At 52.3% G+C, this 26,077-nt stretch overlaps 1 protein-coding gene across 1 annotated transcript; it reads right to left on the bottom strand.

Annotated features, from left to right (window-relative positions):
• Positions 1 to 133: 133 nt before the first annotated feature.
• On the bottom strand, positions 134 to 24,605 carry ATP1A2 (ATPase Na+/K+ transporting subunit alpha 2). The gene is made up of 22 exons (XM_032260848.1): positions 24,468 to 24,605; positions 19,264 to 19,368; positions 19,013 to 19,072; positions 17,543 to 17,746; positions 16,905 to 17,018; positions 16,519 to 16,653; positions 15,701 to 15,818; positions 13,092 to 13,360; positions 12,063 to 12,261; positions 11,823 to 11,932; positions 11,506 to 11,640; positions 10,607 to 10,796; positions 10,302 to 10,477; positions 5,781 to 5,917; positions 5,109 to 5,259; positions 4,801 to 4,969; positions 4,412 to 4,566; positions 4,039 to 4,162; positions 3,694 to 3,839; positions 3,380 to 3,510; positions 721 to 822; positions 134 to 571 (listed from the first exon to the last, which is right to left on the bottom strand). Exons 1-22 carry the CDS (start codon positions 24,477 to 24,479, stop codon positions 328 to 330), a joined length of 3,186 nt encoding a protein of 1,061 aa, XP_032116739.1. The 5' UTR covers positions 24,480 to 24,605; the 3' UTR covers positions 134 to 327.
• Between the last annotated feature and the right edge of the window lie 1,472 nt (positions 24,606 to 26,077).

The raw sequence follows: 26,077 nt of genomic DNA, 5'->3' as shown, positions 1-26,077 counted from the left end.
GGCAAGCCATCAATTTTTAACCTCTACTAAGTGATAAAAAATGCTTGTAGGAAAACCAGTAACTTGTCGGGTGATGTGTGGACATCAGGAGGCTCGGGTTCTAATGCCAGTCCTGCTGTTCTTTGCTTTATGACCATGAACAGATTCATCTCTGCACCTCCTCTCTCTATAAAATATGGAGGTGGGACTAGGTGACCTGGAAAGGCCCTTCTCATTCTGATGTTCTGTGGTTTCAGGTGGAAGGCAGAGGGCCTCGGAGACCAGTTGTGAGTTAGGGAGGACTTAGAATCTGACGGGAAGAGGGCAGAGACAAGAGGCTCAAGAGAGTCAGGGCACCTGGGACCTGGGACCCCAGGATCTGAGGGTGTTGAGGAACAGGAGCAGGAATCCATAGTGGAAGTGGGGTCTGTGTATGGCGTCCTGGAGGGAGGAGCTGGTGACGGGCTTGCACTTTGCTGGGGGGAGGTGGAGGGGCTTACCACCAGGATATCGCCGCAGGATGAGCTTTCGGACCTCATCATAGATGAAGATGAGGAGGCTGTAGGGGAAGGCACAGAACCACCAGGTGACCCTGAAAGCAATGGAGGAGTGCGTCAGGATCGCCAGAGGTCGGCTCGGCAGCCATCACATAAAGGAGCATTCAAACTGATGAGAACTTGGATCCTGGAGGGGGCTCAAGTCCCTGTACGACTACTCAGGCCACCCGAAAGGGACACTCACTTGAGTGGGTACATGCGGAGGGCCACACCCATACCCGGGCAGTAAGAGAGAAAGGCAGCCAATGCCGTCTCCTCCAGGAGCCCAAAAATCAGGATCTTGTTCCTGAAAGGCAAAGAAAGGAGGGTAGCAGGTGGAGGGGAATCAAGGAGGGAGGGATCCTGGGATACTCGTGGGGTGGAAGGGAAAGAGGAGAGAGAATTATAAATGACAAGTCCCATGTCTTCTTCCAACATCCTCTTCTCATGCCTTATGTAACCAAAGGAAGATGTTTCTTTTTCTGCTTACTGAGTTTACCTTTGAATGTTGTCTATTGCACATACATTCATTCATTAAATAATTGTTTTTAGGTGTTGGGTGACGTGTTCTGTATTGGAGACACAGTGGTCAATATGGGGCCCGTCTCATGCAACTCATGATCTTGTTATCATTCCAGGCACAGGGCCTGGGAAAGTGTTGTCTCCCCAGCAAGATGCTGGAAAGCTCCTTCAGTGCAGGCCCCATGTATGTCTTCCACCATCTCAGCATCCCCCACAGTTCCTGGTGGTGGTTTCATCATAGATATTTAATTCAGGGAATGTAAAGGGGATGCTCAATACATAAGTGGTTAATATCTGTTCACTATGTCAGAATTGGAAAGCAGGATAGAATGAGGAGGTTGTGAGGGCAGTCTCTGCAGTCAGACAGGTGGAGTCTCTTCCCAGTTCTGCCACTGACTAGCTTTGGATTGCAGGGAATGTTGGATTTCTCTGAGCCTCATGATCCTTCTTTATAAAATGGAGATTTTACCTTTTTATCAAAGGGTCACTGGGAAAATTATGGGAGATAATATGTGAAAAGCTCTGAAACATGGAAAATGTTCAGTCATATTATTACTGCACTTTTTTTTTGAGACAGAGCCTCACTCTGTCACCCAGGCCGGACAATTACAGGTCACTCTAACCTCCACCTCCTGGGCTCAAGTGATTCCCTTGCCTCACCCTCTCCAGTAGCTGGAATTACAGGTGCGTGCCACCACGCCCTGCTAATTTTTGTGTTTTTTTGTAGAGATGGAGTTTCACCATGTGCTCAGGCTGGTATCAAACTCTTGGGCTCAGGTGGTTCTCCTGCCTCGCCCTCCCAAAGTGCTGGGATTACGGGCGTGAGCCACTGTGCCTGGCCTACTCCATCCTTTGTATTCTTATACAAGGTGCCTCTTTATAAACGCTTGGTTTAAGCCAGTGATTTCCAAATTTTCACTCACTAAGGATCCCCTTATTTGCTTCTGTAAAGGCCACATTTAATGGTTTTTTATTTTTGTCTCTCAAGCTGCATTTGGGAAGAGGTAATGAATACATTTCCCCATTTAAAATTACTTAGAAATATCCATGGCTTCCAAACTGAACTGTGGATCAGCATTCGATCACTACTTCATGATATGTGTTCTCGGCTTTTGCCTGAGAATGAGTCAGAGTAAGCCTGGTTGTGCTCTCATAGGGGGGTGCTTTGCTTCCATAAAGCTTTTCAAAATAAGGCAAACAGCATCTCTGAGGATCCTCAATGGCCCAGGGACCTAAGGTGAGGCCTGCGGCGGTGTTAGTGCTCTTCCTCTGTACCCAGCCCGACTTTCATTTCCATCTTTCCTATTTGCCGCTAAGATGGGCTGGATGTTGCCAGTCTGGCCACGTTCCCACCTTCCTGTGTCACACATGCAGTGCACAGTAAGTCCGAAGCCCCAGAACTATACCCAATTTCTTAGACTCTCTGCTCCTTGTTCTCTTCAAATGGCATTTTTTCCATTAGTATTTTTTGCTTACTGGCATGTCCTTCCTTCATATTACCTTTATTTATCTAACAGACTCTTCACTTTTTTTCTCCCATGGACCTTAAGTGCTATTAACTTCACTTTGGCATCTTCTCCCCACCCTCCCCAGCCCCAAACTAAGAAACGATGACAAGCTCATTTGAGGAATCGTGGCCATTATTTACAGTAGGAGAAAATAAAAGGAACCAGCAGGATACCTTCGGCACTCAGCCACCACCCAGGCTGGAATCACGATCATTACTGAGTTCCAAACGTTGCCAGACGGTTTGGAAGCTGGGCTTCAGAGACAGATGTGGTGGACCCTTACCATCTTCGTGACCTTGGGCACATCATTTAGCCTGTTTGGGGCCTCTTATCCATGAGATGTAAACAATAATACCCACCTCATGGGGCTATCGTGAGGTTAAGGAATGTGTTAGGTGCTTAGCACACTGCAGGAAGGCACCGAGCCTGACCCTCAGCAGCACGCAGCCTCCAGCACCACAGTTCAGGGGCTATAAACTAGAGGAGGCCAGGGGAGGGCTGGGCACAGAAGACACTGGATTTAGGGATGGGCAAAGGATGTGGGCAGTGGCTCTCAAGTAGGAGATGGGGGAAGGAAGGGAGGGAAGTTGGAGGGAGATGATAGCAAAACGCATTTTAGGAGCAAAATTAGAACTCATTGGAAATAGTCACAGCGTTCGTTCCTCTCCTCTCTTCTATATGAAACCTATTTATGGATATACAGATGGAAGGTTAAAATCTGATGCCCCCCTTACATTTCTGGTCCAGGGCTGAGTTGGAAGCCTGGCCTGTGTGGATGGGTGAGTGTGCCCAGAGCCTGGGGGGTGGGTGGGTGCCGTCGGGGCGGGCACTCACTTCATGCCCTGCTGGAAGACTGAGTTGCGACGGGTCTTGCAGATGATAAGGTCAGCCCACTGCACCACCACGATGCTGGCAAAGAATGCTGTGTGGCAAGTGAACTCTACCACCTTCCGCTGCTCATAGGTCTGGAGGGAGAGAGCAGAGGGAGATGAGAGTGTCGGAGGAATAGGCAGGACCAGAACGTAGCATGCTTTCTCCTGATGCATCCCTAGCCCCAGTCTCAGCTGGCCACCACTGGTCACCCTTGCCAGGCATTCAGCTCCCCGCAGCTTCACACACGTGCACTGCATTTACACAGCACCACCCACCCACTCCTGTCCATAGCTGTCCTCCAGGTCGTTCATGGTCCGGTCATCCCAGTCGAGGCGGATTCCCAGCAGCCGTGATGGCAGGAAACCATTCTCTGCCAGGATCACAAAGTAGGTGAAGAAGCCACCCAGTGCCTGAATCATCCCTGTGGGTAGAGGGCCAAAGGCAGGGCCTGGGTCAGAGCAGGAAGCAGAAGCAAGGCAGCCCCTCAGGGCCAGAGATGGAGATCCCTGACCTTTGGGGAGCTGGCCCCTTTCCCGGAATTTTGCTTGGGGTTCATTCCTCTGAAAGCTGGGAAAAGAACCCTCTGGGGGTTCCCTCCCGAGCCCCAGGGCTTGGCGCACCGATCTGTCCATATGCCATGCTGATGAGCCTCTCATTCACCAGCTTGTCTGTCTGGGAGTTTCTCGGCTGCCGCTTCATGATGTCACTCTCAGCTGCCTCATAGGCCAAGGAGATGGCAGGGACCTGTGTGGGGTGGAAGTGGGGCAGGGAGGGCATTTGAAGGGACATGCGAGACGTCAGGAGCAATGGATGCTCAGCAGTGAAGATCTTTGACACAGTTAAACAAGCTTGTATTCAGACCCCATTGCCTTCCAGGCTCGGCCTGTCTCCTGTGACCCCAACAGCCGGGGAGCTGCCCCAGTGCACCTCTCCTCCCCACCACTGTGCCCTCACGGTTGCCTTGCCTGTCCGCTCTCCACTTCCTGCGCTCACCATATCTGTGCCCAGGTCAATGCAGAGGATGGTCACAGTGCCCAGAGGTAGGGGGATGTTGGCAATGATGAAGAGCAGGAAGGGGGTGATCTCGGGGATGTTGCTGGTCAGGGTGTAGGCGATGGATTTCTTCAGGTTGTCAAAGATCAGGCGGCCTGTGGGGAGGTTCTGAGGGCATCAGGGAGGTCAGAGGGACTCTTCCCCACCCCCAGCCCCTGAAGCATGGCTGCCTGTCTTCCTGAGAGAGAAAGATTTTGTGTTCAAGGGAAGTTAAAGCGGGCTGGGCTGCCTAGAGTCCTGGGATGATTCTTCAACTAGGGTAAAGGGACTGGAAGCAGAGGTGCTGGCTTCAGTATCCTGCAAGTGTCCCAGACCACACAGCTCCTCACCCTCCTCCACCCCCGTGACGATGGAGGCAAAGTTGTCATCCAGTAGGATCATGTCCGCCGCCTGCTTAGAGACGTCAGAGCCAGAGATACCCATGGCAATGCCAATGTCAGCCTTCTTCAGTGCAGGGGAGTCATTCACCCCGTCACCCGTCACGGCCACAATGGCTCCCTGGAAGGAAGACAGCCAGCACTTGAGGACAAAGACCCTGCCCAAGCCTGGCCCGTCTTGCGTCACTCCATGCTTGTTCTTGGACTGTCCCTGCCTCCCCAGTCCCTGCCTGCCGTCTGCCTGCCATGGCTGCGCTCACCTGCCTCTGACATCCCTCCACAATAATGAGCTTCTGCTGGGGAGATGTTCGCGCAAAGACAATCTCCGTGTGGTTCTTGAGGATCTCATCGAGCTGCTCCGACGTCATGTCCTTCAGGTCAGAGCCATGCACCACACACGCCTTGGCTTCCCTGGAGGGTGGGTGGGGCAGAGACGGCTGACCCCCTGCACCTGCACCAGCCCCGGCTGCCCCCACCTCTCCTCACCACCGAGGCCTGCAGTCTCCCTGCTGAGCTCAGTTCCCTGTTGCTTCACTTGTCCTGTCCTGAATACTCACTTTCCCCATATCTCTCTGAGGATGTGACTCTAAACCTTCACCATGGGATCACTGCAGTCGTAAATGCAGTTTGCTAGGCCCTGTCCTAGTTTCTTTACACACACCCCACTCCCACAGCAATGGAGATAGCACCCTAATTTTGTGGTGAGAAGATGGAGGCTCAGGACGGGAATGTGACATCTCCAAGGTTACACAGGTATTCAGTGGCACAGCCTGGACACAAGCTCAGGGCTGAGGAACCACTCACAGTAGTGTCAGATGTAAGGCCCATAAAGGTCCCAGAAGTGCTGTCCAGTACCCCCAGGGGACACCCAAGCCTCCTGGGCAAGAGGACGTGTTGATTGTGGGGGCAGGGACTTCCTGCAGAGGCCTCACCTGGGGTTGACTTGACTCACGGGAATGTTGAGCCGGGCCGCAATGTCCTCCACAGTCTCATTCCCCTCTGATATGATGCCCACGCCTTTGGCAATGGCCTTGGCTGTGATAGGGTGATCCCCGGTTACCATGATCACCTAGTGGGAAGGAGAGGAGACAAAAGGAAAGCAGTATTAAGGGCTTATCCCCCTCCTATTCCTCTCCCAAGGAAAGATAAAGCTAGATAACGAGATGTCTGGGGCTGGCAGATCCCAGTGGAAATAATGGCGTGTGTGTGTGTGTGTGTGTGTGTGTGTGTGGAGGGTGGAAGGGTGTGTGTGTGTGATGTGTGTGTTGGGTGTGGGGATTGTGTGTATGTGTGTGTGTGATGGGTATGTGTGGAGTGGGGATTGTGTGTATGTTTGTGTGGGATGTGTGTGGGGTTGGGATTGTGTGTGTGTGTGTGGGATATGTGGGGGTGGGGATTGTGTGTATGTGTGTGTGGGATATGCGGGGGTGGGGATTGTGTGTGTGTGTGATGTGTGTGTGAGGGGTGGGGTTTGTGTGTATGTGTGTGTGTGTGTGTGTGTGGGGAGTGGGGATTGTGTGTATGTGTGTGTGGGATATGTGGGGGTGGGGATTGTGTGTGTGTGTGATGTGTGTGTGAGGGGTGGGGTTTGTGTGTGTGTGTGTGTGTGTGTGTGATGTGTGTGTGGGGGGTGGGGATGATGTGTGTGTGTGTGTGGGATGTATGGGGGGTGGGGATTGTGTGTGTGTGTGGGATGTGTGGGGGGTGGGGATTGTGTGTGTGTGTGATGTGTGTGTGAGGGGTGGGGTGTGTGGGATGTGCGTGTGTGCGTGTGTGTATGGATGTGTGTGTATATGTGTGTGAGTGTGTGTGTATTTGGGTGTGTAGGTGAGGAGGAGAGATAATGGCAAGATGTGTTATGTTCAGAGGCTTAGAGAGAGATGTTTGCTTAAATGCAGGAACGTATCTATGACAGAGCAGCAGGTTAATGAGGATGCCCTGGAGGAGAAGCCTCAAATCTTGAGGATTATTTAGGAGAGGATTTTAGGAGTTTGGATTTCATGGGATTCAAGGCAGTCAGAGCTGGAAGGCCCCTTTAACAACTCCTTTATTTTACACAAGAGGAAACCAAGACTTAGGGCTTCCGATCTGCTCGAAGGCGCAGGGGCCTGGAAACGGGACCTGAGGTTCTTAGAGTCAGATACTGATCGCTGCAGCAAGGTAATGGACAGAACAGGAATAAGATGGAGACAACACCCCGGCCTCCACCACCTTGTGCGTCGGTCTCTGCCATCCTCCCTGGTGCAAGGCATGGCGGCCCCGCCTCCACCATAATGTTCCTTGCTGTTGTGGCAGAGTGGATGGAGTTGAGATGGGTTAAGAGGCTACTATAAGCATGAGGTGTGCAGAGTTGGGCATTTGCATGTGTGGGCTTGCGGGGCAAGTCCCAGAGATACTGAAAAGGAAGCCTCTATCATCCTGCTGCCTTCTCTTCCGCTCCCACCACTTCACTGAAACTGCCCCTAAAGGCCGCATGGGCCTCTGAATTGAAAAGTGGAGGTGTCTTTGCAGTCCTCATCCTACTTGACCCCTCTGAGGCATTTGGCACTATTGACCTCCTCTCCTTGACACCGTGCCCTCCCCTGGCTTCCACACACTGCTCTCTTCCTGGCTTCCTTCCACTCCTCCAAGTTCTTGTTTCCAGCCTTGCAAGCGGCAGCCTAGTAGGATGGAAGGGGCAGCGGCTTCAGAGTTGAATGAAGGGCTCAAGTTCAAACACTGACCTTCTCCAGCTACAGCACCTTAGGCAAGCCAAGCACTGAGGTCTCAGCACAATGCAGAGGTGACTCCTGCCTTACCAGGCGGTCATGAAGATTAAGCGGCACTGGGTCCTACACCATCTCCCCTCTTCATTGCTTCCTCCTGCCCCTAAATGTTGGTGTGGCTCAGGTTTTCATTCTCCTCCCTTTACTTGACCTGTCTGCTCTTCCTGGGCAATACAGTAAAATATACTATAAGCCTTTAGTTTGCACCCTTGTGGTAATGAGATTCAAATCTCCAGTCCTGATCGTCTTTCATGAGTACTAAACCCTGCTCCAATGTTCGCTGGCATGTCTGCGTCTCCCAGGGTGTCTTAGACTCTTCAAGCTTAAGGTCAACATTGAACTCCTTTTCTCTGTTCCCACCACCCCACCAAGCCTGCTCCTCTCCCTACCTTAGATGCTGTCCTCTCTACTCATCCTGTATCTTCCTCACCTTCCATATCCAGTTGTCACCAAGTTCTTGAAACATTTCTCAAACATGGCTATTCCCCTCCACTCCCTTTGTTGCTGCCCTAGTTCAGGTCATCATTTCTTGCCTGAACTATGGCAATGGCCTCTTCACCTGTCTCTCCCTGACTCCAGTTCTTCCCCAAATCCAGTCCCTCCTCAACCAGGTAGTCTCCTAAAAGCTCGACCTGCCCCGTGACACCGCTGGCTCTCTGTGGCCTGCAGGATAAAGCCCGAGTCTGGCATTTAAGCCAAGTCCTTCCAACTCGCTCTGCCCCAGCGTTCCAGCATCAACCCCCAGTGCTCCTTGCCACCACTCCCCTGCCAACGCCTACACACGCCCCGTACAGTCTAGCCACGCCAGGGTACGCACTGTTCCCCGATCTTGACCTGCCTTTCTCTCCCTCGCTGCCTTGCAGAATACTCTTCAACCTCCAAAGCCCAGCTCAAATATCATCCCCTTGGTCAAACAGTGTCCAATCCTCTGAGGCAGAGTTAACAGCTCACTGTGCTGACTTCCCACAGAGGTCCTCTGCCCCGGCCTCCGTGACGGTTCTGATCACAGAGAGAGGCACCTGGCCAAGCAGCAGGAGCTCAGGCTTTCCGGTCAAGCAGACCACGCTTCATAGTTCCAGTCCATCACTTACTGGCAGTTTTATTTTGGGAAAATGACTTACCCACTCACAGTTTCCATTTGTTTTACTTTTTTTTTTTTTTTTTTGATGGAGTCTTGCTCCTGTTGCCCAGGCTGGAGTGCAGTGGCCTAATCTCGGCTCACTGCAACCTCTCCCGCCTGGATTCAAGCGATTCTCCTGCCTCAGCCTCCCAAGTAGCTGGGATTATAGGTACCTGCCACCATGTGTGGCTAATTTTTGTATTTTTTTTTAATAGAGACGGGGTTTCACCATCTTGGCTGGTCTCAAACTCCTGACCTCAGGCGATCCACCTGCCTCGGCCTCCTAAAGTGCTGGGATCACAGACGTGAGCCACCATGCCCAGCTTTGTTTCACTTTTAACAGGGATAATGATTCCTGCCTTGGAGACATGGTGGTTATGGGGCTCAGAAATCACATACATATGCCAGGCGTGGTGGTTTGTGCCTGTAATCCCAGGACTTTGAGAGGCCGAGGCAGTGAATCACCTGAGGTCAGGAGTTCGAGACCAGCCTAACCAAAATGAAACCCTGTCTCTACAAAAAAAAAAATAATAATAAATTAAAAAAGAGAGATTTAAAAAAAAAGAAAGAAAGAAAGAAAAAAGAAATCACATACATACATAGCACCAAGTCTCCTGGTGTGAAAGTTAAGAATAGCAGACTGCCTTGGTTCAAGTCCTGGCTCTATGACTTATACTAGCTGTGTGGCCTTGGCATCTTACTTCGTGCCTCAGCTTCCCTCGCTGTAAAAAAGGAAAAATGCTAGTGCTATTCACAGGGTTGTTGTGTAGATTAAACGCAATCATACAGGTTTAGTGCTTAGAATAGTGCTTGATTTATATGTACCCTCTCTGACTAGCTCATTGTCCCATTTGCTTGTGTCATGTGGCACAGAGCATTTACTGTGTATCAGACACTGTGCAAACACCTGTGCACAGTAAACAAGACTCATCCTGTCCCCTTCTCTCCTGTATCTTCCTCACCTTCCATATCCAGTTGTCACCAAGTTCTTGAAACATTTCTCAAACATGGCTATTCCCCTCCGCTCCCTTTGTGGCTGCCCTAGTTCAGGTCATCATTTCTTGCCTGAACGATGGCAATGGCCTCTTCACCTGTCTCTCCCTGACTCCAGTTCTTCCCCAAATCCAGTCCCTCTCCAACCAGGTAGTCCCCTCAAAGATCGACCTGCCCCGTGACACTGCTGGCTCTCTGTGGCCTGCAGGATAAAGCCCGAGTCTGGCATTTAAGCCAAGTCCTTCCAACTGGCCCTGCCCCAGCGTTCCAGCATCAACCCCCATTCTGATTTGATTGTGCTTCAAATCAGAATGGAAGGGTGCACATGCAGATGGGACAATGAGATGTGCCAGGGAGGAAGTGGAGGGGCATGGGGCACTGGCCTCTCTGAGCAACAGGGATGAGGGTGAGTGCTCCAGGCAGGGCTGGGCCTTTACTTGCACATGGACAGCTTCTCTGAGTCAGTGGGAAGGAGGCCACTGTGGCCTAGGCCTCTTCAGGGCAGCAGCCACTGCAGCCCCTAGACCTCTGGCATGAGGGAGGCTAGGATGGTGGGGAGGAAGGGAGGCCAGTACCTTGATGCCTGCACTTCGGCACTTGCCCACAGCGTCTGGCACAGCAGCCCGGGGAGGGTCAATCATAGACATGAGCCCCACAAAGCAGAGCTTCTCCGTGGGAAAGTTCAGCTCATCCGTGTCGAATTTGAAGCCCCGAGGAAACTTACCAGAGGGCAGATTCAGTTGACAGAACCCTGAAAAGGGGCAGAAGGGAGCAGTGAGAGCCACAGATGGCTTCCTAGACGCCCCCACAGTCCTTCATCCCAGGGATGCCATGGAGGCTTGGGAACCCCCTTCTGGGCCTCCTGTTTCTGGCCTCTTACCCAGCACACGCTCTCCCAGTCCCCCCAGCTCCATGTAGGCGTTTTGAAAGGCGTCTTGCATCTCCTTGTCGAGCGGGATCTCCTTGCCCTGCACCAGGATGGTGGAGCAGCGGTCCAGGATGCGCTCTGGGGCCCCCTTCATCACCAGCACGTGGCTCTGGGGGCTGTCTTCTCGCTCATGGATGGACAGCTGGAGAGACAACAGGCAGTTACAGGGAGGGTCACGCTTGAGTTTGTAGCTCAGCATAGAGCAGCAGCTGGTAAGGAAGCTGCCTTAGCAAAGTAGCCCTGACCCATTGAAGATTGTCAATAAAGAGGATCTCCTTGGGCAGGGGGGTGTTTGGACCGTACAGTTCCAACTCTTGTAAGCTGGGAGCCACCTCCATAGGACAGTCATTCATTCAACAAATGTTTATTGAGGTCTGTTTAAGAAGGCACTGTGCTAGGGGCTGGACAGCTCCCTCCTCAGCGTCCCCACCACCACCTGGCTTCAGTCAGGGGACTTTACCTCTATAGATGATACAGAAGGCTGAGACTGCAATCTTGGCATTCAACAGGTGCCTAAAGTCTATGGGGCACCGTAAGGGAATTACAGAATTATGGTTTCACTGAATGGGGTATAAGAGTTGGGAGGCTAGGCCAGAGGGTGGGGGGCCATGGGAAGGAGAGTTGAGAGAGTGACAGATTATAGTAAGGAATGGAGTAAGCTTTGGGAGCTGGGGTTAGTTGCAATCAGACATGCAGTCACATGAGCTGTCCTGGGGGGCGTGGCAGGGGGAGGGAACGCCACCCTCGGGTGCCCTGGCTCCTCCTAGTGATGATTCCCTGTGGCTTTGCCCACCCCCCCACCTCCCATTTCTATCTTTCCCTTTTCCTCTGTCCTGGCAACCCAAGCAGACCTGGTACTTGTTGGTCGAGTTGAAAGGAATCTCTGCCACCTTGGGGTTTCTGTCTCTCATCTTCCTCACTGAGCCACAGGACAGCTCGATGCACTTGAGCAGAGCTGACTCGGAGGCGTCACCAGCTGTGTCCCGCTGCCAGAAGAGACAAGAATTCAGTGTCCGTGTGGGAAAAAGGGAGCGGAGGATCGGGTGAAGGGGGCACTGAAGCCCCCAGGGCAGCCACAGTGTGTGAGAGGGAAGGCTGGGTGTGGCCAGCCAGAGGCCTTTGGAGACACTCTCAAAACACACCTGTTGTGTGTGTGCCAACCCCCTACCTTAGACACAGAGATGTTCTCCTGTCCTGCCTTGAAGACTGCACGGTTGCAGAGACCAGCAATTCGCGACAGGGCCGTCCACGTGGGGGATCGTTTGTCAAAAGTGGCCCCTGGGAGGAAACAAGTGAGAACCAGGAGCGTGGCTCCCTTCAGAGCCTTTATCTCACCCCACCCCCCTCACCACACCACTGCCCCCCGAGTCCTCTAATCCTCTCCACCCGCTCTGGAGCACCCCATCACCAGACTGATCTTCGGTGGTGTCAGCCTCATGGATTTGGTTGTCGAACCACATGTGGGCGACGGTCATGCGGTTCTGGGTGAGGGTGCCCGTCTTGTCCGAGCAGATGGTGGATGTGGAGCCCAGCGTCTCCACTGCCTCGAGGTTCTTCACCAGGCAGTTCTTCCGCGCCATGCGCTTGGCGGTCAGGGTCAGGCACACCTGGAAGAGAAAGAGGAGAATAAAAACACTTCAGACTGGAGCTGGAGATGGCCATGACCTTACCCTAGACCATGGCTCCATTCCTTCTCCCTTGATCTACCCCGCTAACTTGAATGGGTGGGACTTAGCTGTAAATGAGGAATGTTCAATGTTGGATGTGTTGAGATCATGACTATCTATCAAGATGACATGCCAGGTAGGGGGTTGAAGACATTCGACTAGAACTCCAGAGAGGGCCAGAGCAGAGCTGGGCATAGGGATGTGTGAGTCATCCACACAGAAGGGACACTGGAAACTCGGGGGAGATTGGCTCTTACTCCGGGCATAGGAAGAGCAGAGAGCTGAGGCCTGAGAATCAGCATAAGGGGTGCAGGAGGGGACAGAGGAAAAGTGAACCAGGATAGTGACGTATCACAGCAGTTGACAAAAGAGAGAATGCTGGGAGGGTGGACAGCAGTATCTGTTTCAGCAGCGGGGTTAGAGAGGAGCACTGAGAAAAGGTCACTGGATTTGCTAGTTAGTGACTGGTGACCTTTGAGAGAGCCTTTACAGGAGATTGGCCGGAATGAGACCCAGACTGCTGGCAGATCCTGAGAAAAGGCAACCGTGACAAGCTCCAGAAGAGAAATTGAGTGCCCAAGTATAGCCCCACCTGAGATTTCTCAACTCCCGCTCTGAGCTGCGTATTAAGTGATCTCTGAGTATAGCATCCATTGTGTGACTCTAAGGGAAAAAAAGCACTGAGAAGCTACAAGCAATAGTGCCTCTATCACTCTGAGGAAAGAGTAGTGAGACCCTCCCCTGGTGGCACCTCAGCGTGACCCACTTACAGTGACAGTGGCCAGAAGCCCCTCAGGCACGTTGGCCACGATGATGCCGATGAGAAAGATGACTGCCTCCAGCCAGCTGTAGCCCAGGATGAGGGAGAGCACGAAGAAGGAGACCCCCAGGAAAACAGCAACCCCTGTAATCAGCTGGATGAAGTGTTCAATCTCCATGGCTATGGGCGTCCGCCCAACCTCTAGGCCTGAGGCGAGCGTGGCTATGCGGCCCATCACCGTCCGGTCACCTGTGGCAATCACGATGCCCCTGGCTGTGCCTGCAACATGGGGGGACATCAGGTTGGGTGCCTTGTGGCTCCCAGGGACTGTAGTCCCGTCCTACTTCCTGAGCAAGGAAACCCATCACGGCATGGGTGAGCCAAAGCCACAGATCTGGAGGCCACATTTGGTAGGTTGTCCCCACTTGGCCTTCCTTTCCCAGGATAGATCGCCAATCCCAGAATCGATACAACAGCAAATTATTTTCTTTTGTACTTGGGCCTGGGGAGAAGCTTGCAAATAATCTCAAAGGTCAAATAGAGGAGATTCTATACATAAAAATTGCCTGTGGCATTTTGGTAAAATCGATCGTATACTTGATACCATCCAAAAATATATTATGAACACAAAGTAAAGCACTCATTATGGATTTTCCATTCAGTCTTAAGATTTTCTTTCTCAACATAAGGGATTTATCTCTACAGAGAAAGCCAGGCAATGGCTAACCCTTGGGTGACATTACAGGGGTCTTCTGGGAAAGATGCATGGTGCATTAGAAAAAGCATACACAATGGACCAAGCTAAATTCGGGTTTGAATCCTTATTTGAATTCCTATCTTGGTGTTGTCCTAATATTTAGATGAGATGACACTCTAATACCCTTAGACCAGTGCCTGGAACATAGTGGGTGCTCAACAAATACTTCAAATGAAATATTTGTATTTCCTCTCCTCTTCTCAAAGCCAATTGCAGAGTAAGCAATGGGACCATATTACTAGGCATTTCTGCATAAATCAATTGTGGGAAATGTAAATTTCAGAATCTCAGTACATTAAAAATTTAGGCAATGTGGCCAGGCTTGGTGGCTCATGCCTGTAGTCCCAACACGTTGGGAGACTGAGGCAAGAGGATCACTTGAGCCCAGGAATTTGAGGCCAGCCTGGGTAACATAGTGAGACCCCATCTCTAATATATATACATACATACATACATATATATATATATATATATACACTCATATATATATATATATAGGCTGGGCATGGTGTCACATGCCTGTAGTCCCAGCTACTCTAGAGGCTGAGGTGGGAGATCACTTGAGCCTGGGAGGTCAAGGCTGCAGTGAGCTGTGATCGCGCCACTGTACTACAGTCTGGGTGACAAAGCAAGATCCTGTCTCAAAAGCAAAACAAAAAACAAATTTAGAAAATGTAATGTGTGGTGATTTTTATTTGCACAGTTGGCCCTCTGTATCCACAGATTCCATGTCCACACATTCAACCAACCTCAGATTGAAAATATTTGGAGCTAAAAAAAATAACAATATGACGATAAAAATAATACAAATTTAAAAACAAAACAGTGCAACAAATTACATTGTACTCGGTATTGTAAGTATTCTAGAGGTGATTTAACGTATATGGGAGGATGTGCACAGGTTATATGCAAATATTATGCCATTTCATATCAGGGGCTTGAACATCCTTGGATTTTGGTAACCAAGGGGGTCCTGGAGCTAATCCCTCAAGCATTCCAAGCAGTGACTGTAATTCCAACTTGTGGAAGGAGGAAAAAACCCCAGAGAAACATAATACACTGAGGAGAAATGAGTAATGGGTAGGGGTGTGGATTGGGGTACAAGGCCTCCTTTGCCCTACTTTCAGAGGCTGGTGGTCTAGTGAGGCCTCTTTCTGTCTCTTCCTTCCCACTCCTTCTCTAAGTCAGCCCTGCCTCCACTCACTGACCACAGAGGGCACAGGTTTCAGCTGCGCTGGGACCCCTGCTGTTAAGTGATGGCAGCTCTGGGAGTTCTTATTGACCTATGTGTATCTCTAGAACCCAGAACAGGGATGGGGCAAACTGGGCAGCCTGTGTCTGGTGACACATGTCTTTCGGTGTAACAAAGGTTTAGAAGCAGCCTGAAGAAGGGCCCACGAATCCACTGGGCCTGAATGCCTTCCTGGCTCTCCCACAGCCTGGGGCCTTGGTCAAAGCAAAGGTTAGAGAAGGAGGCACCTAGGTCCAGAACCACAAGGAATAGAAGCATCAGTGAAACCCAAAGACTCCTAAGAATCCAGGTTGGTTCTGAGCATATGTGCATCTCTGTGTGTGCATGTCTAAGGGGGTCTTAACCCAGTATCTGAAAGCTTTGGAATCCACTCAGTCTTGGGGTGGACAGAATAGAGATCTCCCTGGGGAATGAAGATACATTTCCCATGTAGTCATGCCGCCCGCAGCCAATACCCTGCCCTCTGGAGGGTGTTTCTGTAATATTCAGGGCCCCCTCGATTGCCCCACCAATGGCAGAGCTTTTGCCAGGTAAGTACTACCAGATCCCTTTATCCTGACTGTGGATTCAGGATTCAGACCCTCCCACAGTGTGCAGGCTGGCTTCTCACCTTCTACACAGTTGGTGGAGAAGAAACAGATATTGCGGGTCTCCAGGGGGTTCTCGTGGGTGAACTCGGGGGAGCGGGTCTGAGGCTCCGACTCTCCTGTTAGGGATGAGTTATCCACCTGAGGAGGAAGGGGTGCATAGTCATCACACTGGCAGGGCCACTCGTATGCACACAGCTGTCTCCTGAACCACCTCCAACCACACTCAGTCTTCATGATGAGGAACAAAGTTACACTTGCCCTCATCACATATTTATGGCATTACTCAGCTATTGCCCCTGTTCTGGTTTGGAAATCTTACTCCTGACTTCTTATGTGACCTTGGGTTACTTGCTTAACCAACAGAGCCTCCATGTACTCATCTGTAAAATGAGGAATGTAAACAGAATCTCTGCCTTGCACAACCACAGGGGGCGCCACTAACATTGTAGTTTATGAAAATGCACCTCCTGGGGTCCTTCAGGATGCAACGTGTGTGGCCACATGCAGCAGCCCTACATGGTCACACCATTCTTTCAGAATTACATCAGATAGCACATGTGAACACATATAAAGCAGCTGACACATAATTGGTACTCAATACATGATTGCTAAAAAGAGGACCACAAAGAAACACCTGGGGCATAGAGCACTTGCAACACGCAGGTGCAAGGAGGCCCTGCGCAAGCACCCCACGCTGAGAGAAGGTTAGGCAGGGGCATAGGCAAGGTGCTGACATTTGGACCTGGGCCTCCCCACCTTTAAACCTCACTGGGCCCCTCTCGGCTCTGCACAGCCTGGCCCTTAGACTCAACCGCTCGCTCCAGTGTGGCCTCCTCACCTTACAGCCATGAGAAGAGATGATTCGGAGGTCAGCAGGGACTCGGTCTCCGCCCTTCACCTCCACCAGGTCTCCCACCACCACTTCCTCTGCATTAATCTGCATCTTCTCTCCCTCCCGGATCACAAGGGCTTGCTGTGGGGAGCCACGGGCAGCACATGAAATTCTTGTTTCTGCCCCCGCCTTCTTCTCCTGCTGGTCTCCCACCTCTCCTCCAACCCCGCCAAGCAGAAGGAGACGGCCCATGAAAAATCAGGGACTGGCGTGGAGAGCTGGAAGATCTTTTCCACGCGGCTCCATCTCAGAGCACAGGAGTTGAGAGAAGATGAGTTGAACTCTTGCCGAAACCTTACGCCCTAGCCCAGAGCCCAGGCCTGCCATCTTACCTGAGGTACCATGTTCTTGAAGGAATCCATAATCTTGGAGCTTTTGGCCTCCTGGTAGTAGGAGAAGCAGCCAGTGACAATGACCACAGCTGCCAGCACCACACCCAGATATAGCTGGTAAGGAGAAAGAGTTTCAGGGACCTGCCCTTCCCCCCAACCCTAAAAGGGCAGCTGCCACTTGGGATGAGCAGGCAGAGCCATCCAAGATGACAGCCCGACCTTTGTCTGTGACTGAGAGTGATGATGGTAGGGGAAAGCCCTTCTCACTAACCTCCCCCTTGATCTGCCAACCTCAAGCCTGCTAAGACTGGAAACAGAGAGAAAGTCTTAGGAAATTCCCAGGGTTAGGACTTTGCTAGTGGGGGAAGACAGGCATGCAGACAGGCTCACTTAAGTGGGGAGGAACAGGGAGAGATTGTCTCATTAATTAACGAGTATGTGAGTGTGTATGCCTTGTGTGGTGGAAAGTGCTTTACAGATATATATATAGAAGCCTCACCCCATTCCAGCCTAAACTGCAGTGCGTCTGTAGGATTGTGATGGGAAGTCCTTGTTCCCTGCCCACCCGCCACTGTGTTGGGGGTTCAGGGTTGAAGGACAGTCACAGGCTGCTCCAGGGGTCAGGCGTGTGGGCTCACGTTGTCGTTGGATGGTTCATCTTCCATGGCAGCCTGGATGCCGTAGGCCAGGAAGCAGAGGATGGCCCCAATCCACAGCAGGATGGAGAACCCCCCAAAAAGCTGACGGCAGAACTTGACCCACTCAGGGGTTGTGGGAGGTGGTGTGAGGGCATTGGGCCCATCTCGAGCCAGAATGTCCTGAGCCCGCTGGTTGGTGAGGCCCTGAGGGAGAAAGGAGAGGCGTAGGGGGATGCGTCCGGAGCCGACCCAGCCCCCACCGTGATCCCTTCAGCTCACTCTGTCACTCAGGCTGGATTACAGTGGCGCGATCTCAGCTCACTGCAACCTCTGTCTCCTGGGTTCAAGTGGTTCTCCTGCTTCAGCTTCCCGAGTAGCTGGGATTACAGGCACCTGTCACTGTGCCCAGCAAATTTTTGTATTTTTAGTAGAGATGGGGTTTTGCCACATTGCCCAGGCTGGCCTTGAACTCCTGACTTCAAGCAATCTGCCTGCCTCAGCCTCCCAAAGTGGTGGAATTACAGGCGTGAGCCACCATGCCCAGCAATTTTTGATTAATGATTTTTAAAGAAATTTTTAATTGAAGGGCTCAGCGATTGACTGTACCACTTACTGTTCATGTGACCTTAGAAGGCTACTCTCCCTCTCTGTGTCTCTTTTCTTTAATAAACAGGTCTGCCATACCTATCTCAAAGGGTTGTTGTAAAGATTAGAGAATGTATGTAAAGCCTCTTTCACTATGTCACATACGTAGCAAGGGCCCAGCAAATCACTGTAACCACAGGAATGGGCTGTCAGCCCACGTGCCTGCGCTGTCAGCTCTGTGGAAGGCTGTGTGTGACTGAAGTTGCTGGGGGTAGAGAAAAGGGCCCCGCCTGGAGGTCCTCTGGGGCCTGGGTTCTAGTGAGTCCTGGCCTCTAGGGTATCCAGGGACAGAGCTTTGGGCTAGGATGCAGAAGATCTAGATTCTAGTTCTGGCTGTGCCACCAATTAGCCACATGACCTTGGCCCAGTCCCTTGTTTCTGGGCCTCATTTTCCTCATCTGTAAAGAGGGCTGGATTACAGTTTGTTTTTTTTTTTAAAGAAGTGGGGTCTTCCTATGTTGCCCAGGCTGGAGTGCAGTGGCTATTCACAGGCGTGATCCCACTACTGATCAGCATGGGAGTTTTGACCTGCTCCGTTTCTGACCTGGGCTGGTTCACCCCTCCTTAGGTAACCTGGTGGTTCCCCGCTCCCAGGAGGTCACCATATCGATGCCAAACTTAGTGCGAACACCCGATTGGCATAGCGCACTACAGCCCAGAACTCCTGGGCTCAAGCGATCCTCCCAGCTCAGCCTCCCGAGTGGCTCGGACTACAGACACGTGCTGCCGTGCTCGGCTGGATTACAGTTTTAAGGCTGCTGCCGCCTTGCTGCTGCATGTTGCCCTTGCCTCTTTTGTTCCTTCCCTAGAAGCCCCTCGGCTAACCTTGGACAGGTCCACTTGGTATTTTCGGCCCAGCTCGTCCAAGGACAGCTTGTGGTCATCCTGGGGAAGGGAAGGTGAGTTACTTCGGGGAGGAGGTATCTAAGATGCATTTGAGGCACTGCGGGGGCGCAGGAGTGAGGGGAGCAGCATGGGGGACACGGAGTTTCTCTGAGTGCAATGGGCTGCAGGGACAGCTCTCCCAGCATGGGGCCCCTCCTCCACGGCCCAGCAGGGTGGGCTGTGGGCCTCACCATTGCCACCTCCTTCTTCAGCTCATCCAATTCCTTCTCTTTCTGTTTCTTCTTGCCGCCCCCATTCTCTGCAGTGGTGGCGGCAGGCGAGTACTCACGGCCGGCCTGTGGGAGGAAGGGAGAGCCTGAGAGTCAGGGAGGAGAGGGGCTGGAGCTTCCGTTCCCACCACTCAGCCGGGAAGTCCAGGCAGTAGGGGCGGTGGGCTCAAAAGCAGTGGCTGCCTTGGGAGAGAAAGGGAGGATGGAGGGTGGAGGGACCCGAGGTCCTAAGCTTGTAGACCTGGCAGAACCAGAGGGCTCCCAGGTGAGCTTCAGGGAAAGGTGAGGGGCTCAGGGCTGAAAAGCACCACCTGAGTGGTTTCATGCTTGGGCTTTGGCTAAGATTTTGTTTGTGGAAAAGAACCTGCTGCTAAATACAAAACAAAACAAATATTGAAAACCTGCATCCTACACTGTTTGGGAGACTTCTGGAAGGGAGTGGACAGGAATTTGTTGGGGGGGGGGTTGTTGAGGGAGTAGAATCACTCTGTAGGACTGTCTTAACCCAACACCGTGGCAGTTTTACTTAGAGAGGGGTAGAGATAGGAACTTGGGGGAGTAAGAGTCTTTGGGGAGCCAGGAGGTTAGGCAGGAACGTGTCCAGAGAGTCAGGTCTGGTGGTGGGGATGGAAAGAGCAGGGCTGATGGGCTGAGAGGAGGCAGTGGTTGGAGAGTCAGGCCGTGTCCGGGAACTGGGGACACGGGGTGTGCTGGGAGCTCTCTCCATCCTGCTGGGCAGGCCTGCCTGTTACTAGACAGGTGGCAACTCACAGGACTGGACCCTCCACAAAGCAAAATTGGGTAACATGGGAACTGAGCCCCATTTGTCCCAAAACATAAGAAATTGTATCTGAGAGTAAATCTAAAACTACAATTTATATAACTCTCAAGTCTAGACATTCCTGGGTCATCTGGTGAATATCAGATGGAATTTTTTTTTTGGGACAGGATCTCACTCTGTCACCCAGGATGGAACGCAGTGTGCAATTTCGGCTCACTGCACCCTCCACTTCCAGGGCTGAAGCAATCCTCCCCCCTCAGCCTCCCAAGTAGCTGGAGCCACAAGCATCTACCACCACACTCAGCTAAATAAAAACAATTTTTTTTTTTTAGGGATAATTGCCTGGGCTCAAGTGATCCTCCCACCTTGGCCTCCCAGAATGGTGGGATTACAGGTGAGAGCCAAGGCGCCTGACCAGATGAACCTTTTAATCATTTTAATTGTAGCCTTATGAGGCTCCTGATTTCCCTTCCACTCCAGGGCCTGAGGCCTCACCACCACCAGCCTTCCAGGGTCTCACAGGGAACTTCTGGGGCAGAGGGTGGGAATCTTTCCTTCCAAGAGGAGGCCCTCTTGGGGTGACAGAATAGGATAGAGGCTGAGGAAGGCCTGGGTGGCCATGAAAAATTCCAAAAAAGGTACCTCCTTACTTCCTTTTCTGCCCCAGTCTTCTCTCGTCCCTCTTCCCTCAGGAAATAGGGTCTTGTCATAGAGGGGCTGCTCAATTTCCACCTGGCCACTGCTTCTCCATTGGACTCTACAGAGTCTGCACTAGGCTTTCAGGAATTAGCTTTCCCACACCATGATGCAATTTTAGTTTCCCAGAAACAGTGGATACCTGGGTAGGATCCACAGCCAAGGTGTTTGCTTTTTTTTTTTTTTTTTTTTTTCAGGATAATGCAGTTTTGGGGGTTTTGTTCGCTTTTGTAAAAAATGGACTTTTTTGGAGCAATTTTTTGGTTCACAGCAAAATCGAGTGGGAAGTAGAGAAAGTTCTCATGTATCTCCTGCCCCCACACATGCACAGCCTCCCCCACTATCAACACCCTGCACCAGAGTGGTACATTTGTTGCAATCATAAACCTGCATTGACACATCTTTGTCATCCAAAGCCCATAGTTTAAGTTTGAGTTTACTCTTGGTGTACATTCTATGGGTTTGGACGAATGTATAGTGACATGTATCCACCGTGGTGATATCATATGGGATCGCTTCACTCCCTAAATCGTTCATGCTTTAGGGTAATGCATATTTTACCCATCGGAGTCGGGAGCAATCCCGGAAAGGTGGCAGCTCTCCTGTTCATAAGAGGTCACCAGTCCAGCATCTTGAGAGGTAGAAGTCTGACCAGGACAATCAGGAGCAAGGGTGAGGGTAGGGGATGCAGGGAGAAGCCAACACTATTGCTCCCAAGATACCAATGATTTAAAAGGATATGAGCTTTTGGGGGCTGTGTGGCTCAGAAGTACTCTTCTCAGAAAAGGTGACCTGTAAACTCGTGCGTTTGTCTCCATACCAGCATCTATGAGTCTGGTATCGTTTTGGCCTCCTAAAGGCTGATCTCCTTGGGGAGACCAGAGCAGCCCAATGGAAGGGGTGGGGAAAGGCTTGTGAGTGGTTCTACCTCTCCCTTTCCCAGGTGACTTGCGATAATTCATTTAACTGAATGGATTGAAGTGCTTTAGGTTCACTAACGGTCTGCAGCGGGACAGAGCTGAGAAAAGGATGAAATGCAATCAAGAGACCAGAGGCAAGAGGTCAGGCTGATGGAGCTCCAGTGTGACCCTCAGGAACTTCAGGGACAGAAGCAGGCCTGGGCATGCACAGAGGAGCAGGGCTGGGGCTGTGGGCAGAGGAGCAAGGCGCAGAGGAATTTCTGTATATTCAGATGCGAAATAAAGTTCATAAAAATTGGAATCAAATGCATGCTTTTTAAAAACTTGCTGGTCCATGCACTTTGGCATGCTGGATTGTGCCTGAGCTAAGCAACTCCATGTAGTGTCTCCTTTCCCCAAGCTCCCACCCTGCTCTCCAGCAGGCTCAGAGCTTGGGACACACTGCCCCTTCCCCCTCCTCCTGTCCTGGCAAGGATTTCAGGCTCTGCAGCCAGGAGCCTGTGGAGATTTGGGGCCAGCGGCTGCCCAGGCAAGAAAGAAAGAGAGGAAGCAAGGACCACCCCCCCCAACCTCCCTCCGCTTCTCCCTCCCCGAGCCACAAGTCCCCCTCTCTGGGTCTTGAATGCTGAAGGAGAACAGAGAGTCCTTTTTGAGAAAGCCAGAGGCTGGGACAGAGTGGGGGCAGCTGGGAATCCGCCAACGCTCCCCCCATCTCAGCCTCTCCGTGGCAGCTGGAGCAGGCTGGGCTCCCTCCCACCAGTGTCGTCCCTTCCCCCAGCTCCCACGCTGCCCTTCACAGCCACTGGGTGATGGGGGGACAGTTAAACCTGGCTCTGGAGTGGAGATGCAGGGAAGAAGGAATTGGAGGCAAAATGATCCCTAGAACAGATTGTGGGTAGCAGATGCTTCCCCTCTTCAGGGGTCTCTGGTAGGTTGAACTACAAGCTCAGGCCCTAAGTACCCCCACTTCACCTAGCCTCTTAGTTGAAACAGCCCAAATCTGCTTCTCATCTTGCTTTTGCATCACCCACAGCAATTGAGGATGGTGGTTAAGGGGAGTTTGGGGGTGCTAGGGGAAAAGGACAGACTGCAGAAGTCAAGGTCTCATCCCTTCCCAAGCAGGACCTCCTAAGCTGGGTCTATCTCACTCTGAGATGGAGCAGGGAGGGGGCTACCCTCCCCGCCTTCTCTCTCCATTTGGATGGAGGCTTGGAGGGCTTGTCTGACCCTTTAACCCCTGCCTCTTCTCAGAGGTCCTGCATCTCAGCTGGGGATGCCCTTTCTATGGGGAGCCAAAGATGTCAAGATGCGGCTAAAGGTTCCCAGACAGATGTCTTCCCGCAGCTACGGCCTCTTCCTCCGTGAAACTCATACCTCACAGCTCCTAAGGGCAGGCCCACAGATTCTCAAGCACCCTCCCACAGTGACAACTATGCTTGTGCAGGCTTGAAGGCTTGTACATTTACAAATTTGCCTGCTGAGACACAAACACCGGTGCTCATCCGTGAATAACTGCCGCACTCCCTGCCTATGGAGAGCACGTGGTCATGGACACACACACACACACACACACACACACAGACACACACAGAGAGACACACACACACACGCAGACACACACACACACAGACACACAGACACACACACAGACACACACACAGACACACAGACACACACACACACACACACACACACACACACATGCACACACAGATTCTATTTATGGCTCTGACCCTAGCTCAGGAACCCTGGTGTCCAGGCTCAGAATTTCCCAGCTGCTCTACTTGGTGCAATAACATGTGCTTGCCTGACTCCTCCTGGGCCCAGAAGCACCCACGGCTCCCCGTGGCCAGGGTCTTCCTCACACCCTCCCGTTCCTCCCCATGTCCTTTCCCTCTGTGTCCTCTTTTGCCAGTACTCCACAAAAGGAAAGCAGCCAGGCACAGTATGTAAAGGGATTGGTCCACTCTTCTCCATATGGGAATTTCATTTCCAAGAATTCAAAGCTCTGTCCCTGCCCGCCCCATTGTGGTTGTTAATCTTTGCTTTGGCATAGCCATTGCTGCAGAATGCCATGGACAAGTGGACTGGGGGGTCACTCTCACCAGCCTCTGTGAAAGTCCTCAAAGCCCATGGCTTAGAGCCCATGGACAATGCTGCTCGGGACATCCGGAGGGGTGCTGGGGTGGGGGGTGGGGGCTGAGGCACGCCGCTCTTCCTCCCCACACCCCACCCAGCTGTCCCTGGCACTCAGGGCCCCTGTAGCTGGTGTCCGGAACTGCTTGGTGACTCTGGAAGCCAGATGCTCCCCTGCCCCTCTCTAACCTCAAACTGGACCCCCAGCCGCTCAGGCTAGGACTCCCAGAGGAATGGATATTTTCAGCGGGTGGCAAAGACGCGAGGACTCGCAGTGCCAAACATCCTTCCAGCTGGGAGGCCAGGAGATGCAGTGAGAGGAGGGACTGCCTTGGGGAAGGGCTAGAGCTGGGGGTGAGGGGTGAAGGGAGGGCTAGAGGGGCGTGTGTGGTGGGTTGAGGGTCTAATTGTGGGCAGGGGGCCGGGCCAGGCAGAGTGAGGAGGGCACTAGGGTAGGTCAGCGCTGTAGATCTGTACACGCATTGGTAGTTTGGAGACTGTTAATTCCAAGTTCCAAGTATCCCACTCGGCTTTTCTCTCCCACTCCTTCCACATCCCATTCCCACTTCATCCCTCCTCAGCAGCCTCCCTCGAGCTCCAGAGTACAGCCCCTGCTCTTTAGGGATACTCACCCCACGGCCCATCTTGGGGCAGAGTGGCTGAGGGACCTTAGCGGGAGAGGTCACCAGGAGGATCCCAAGCCCACACCAGCCCGTGTCCCGTCCCGGAGACCCTGGCAGACGGAGACAGCCAAAGCAACAGGGTAGCCTTAAATAGGTCCCTCTCCCCCCTCCCCCGCCTTCTCCTCCTCCGAAAGAAACGTTTGTTGAAACAGGATCCCTGAGGACTCCTCCCCTCCCGCCCCTTTGGCCACTGGCCCTAGACAGCCCATTTGTCCTGAGGCTTGCCCCCCCCCCAACCGGCTCCTTTCAACCCCCTCTGGCCCGAGGCACTCACAACTGAGAGAGGCTGCCAGGGAAGGGGGCCCGGGTCCCAGGTAGGGGGGATGTGCCCCCTAAGATCTGGTTGAGGGGGTTCAGTTGACTCAGAATCCCAGGATGACAGAGGCCATGTGGTCTAACTCTTCTTTTCCAAGTGGGGAAACTGAGGCTCAGAGAGATTAAACAATTTGAATTGACAAGACAGAACCAGAACTCAGGTATCCTGAGTCTACAACCAACATCCCAGTGAAAGAAAGAAACATAGAGTCCTCTGTTCCCTCCACTAGAGAGGTTGCAGGGCCACTAAAGCCCAGAAATAGTTAGAATTGGAACTGAAGGCTGACCTCTGCAATTGAAGCACCTGGAAAGGGGCCCCAGGTGGAGTCAAAGGTGGCTCAAGAGGCAGTGGGAAGTTTGGAGATGGAGGCGAGAGCGTGTCCCCAAACCCTGCCAGGTGTAATCTCTCCAAAGTTTTGGAGGATAATCAAGACTTGGGTAGAGAGGGGCAGGCCAGGGCTAGAGGGGAACTGTGGGACCCCCTAGCAGGGATCTGATGCCACCTCTGGGCTTTGCTTCCCCCTCGTTTATCGTGTCATCCTGTGGAAGAGCTCCAGACTGAACTGTGCCTGGGGTTGGTGAGTAGTGTTAGCGAGAAGTCAAAAGAGGAAAACACAGAACCTCTAAGATGTGTGTGGAGGTCAATATCACAGCAACTATGAGACAGGTGAATGAGAAAGGAAATGACTGCTTCCTTCCTCCAGTGGGGAGGGGAAGGCGAATCTGCCGCGCGAAGGACCGAGGCTGGAGAAGGGGCCTCTCTGCAGCGCAGTGGGGGAGACTGGAAATGTCTGAGCAGTGAGGATGCCCGCCAGAGTCAGGAGCAATCCCAGAAATGCCTGAGGCTTTGCCTGGGGCTGGACAGGGTATCTTTAACCTTCTACCAGCTAGAAACTGGGGGCAAGGAGATGACCCAGGACAGGGCCAGCTGGTCTAGGGGTGTTGTTGCTGTTCATATGATGAAAAAGCCAAAGGATGAGGGGCACAGAGAGGAAGGGGAAACCAGAAGGGGCAGAGAGAAAAGAAAAAACTCTGCTCCCACCTTCTACTGGGAACCGTCAGGGGACAGGATTCCCGTGGAGGGGCCCTGTTTCTCTGGGCACAGAGATGCAGTGAGGGGAAGCCAGTAGGGCAGGTCTAAGCGTCCTGAGTGCAAAGAAAGCAGACAGAAAGGGAGGAAGGAAGAGGGGCTTTGGCCAGAGGCCTAGGGTGCCTGCTGGCGGGGCGGGGTCCTTCTCTGGCCC

The sequence above is a fragment of the Sapajus apella genome, unplaced genomic scaffold (assembly GCF_009761245.1).
Source record: "Sapajus apella isolate SASKATOON/1434 unplaced genomic scaffold, GSC_monkey_1.0 scaffold119, whole genome shotgun sequence".
Taxonomy (NCBI): domain Eukaryota; kingdom Metazoa; phylum Chordata; class Mammalia; order Primates; family Cebidae; genus Sapajus; species Sapajus apella.
Note: the sequence above shows the minus strand (reverse complement) of the source record. Positions and strands in the feature narration are given on the sequence as shown.

What these genes read in the sequence shown, in the direction of transcription:
- ATP1A2 (XM_032260848.1), bottom strand. An exon ending in ACCAAGTGGACCTGTCCAAG is followed by an intron (nt 17,747 to 19,012) that starts GTTAGCCGAGGG and finishes TTTCTCCCTCAG; the next exon opens with GGCCTCACCAACCAGCGGGC. An exon ending in TGGAGGGATGTCAGAGGCAG is followed by an intron (nt 4,970 to 5,108) that starts GTGAGCGCAGCC and finishes TCTTCCTTCCAG; the next exon opens with GGAGCCATTGTGGCCGTGAC.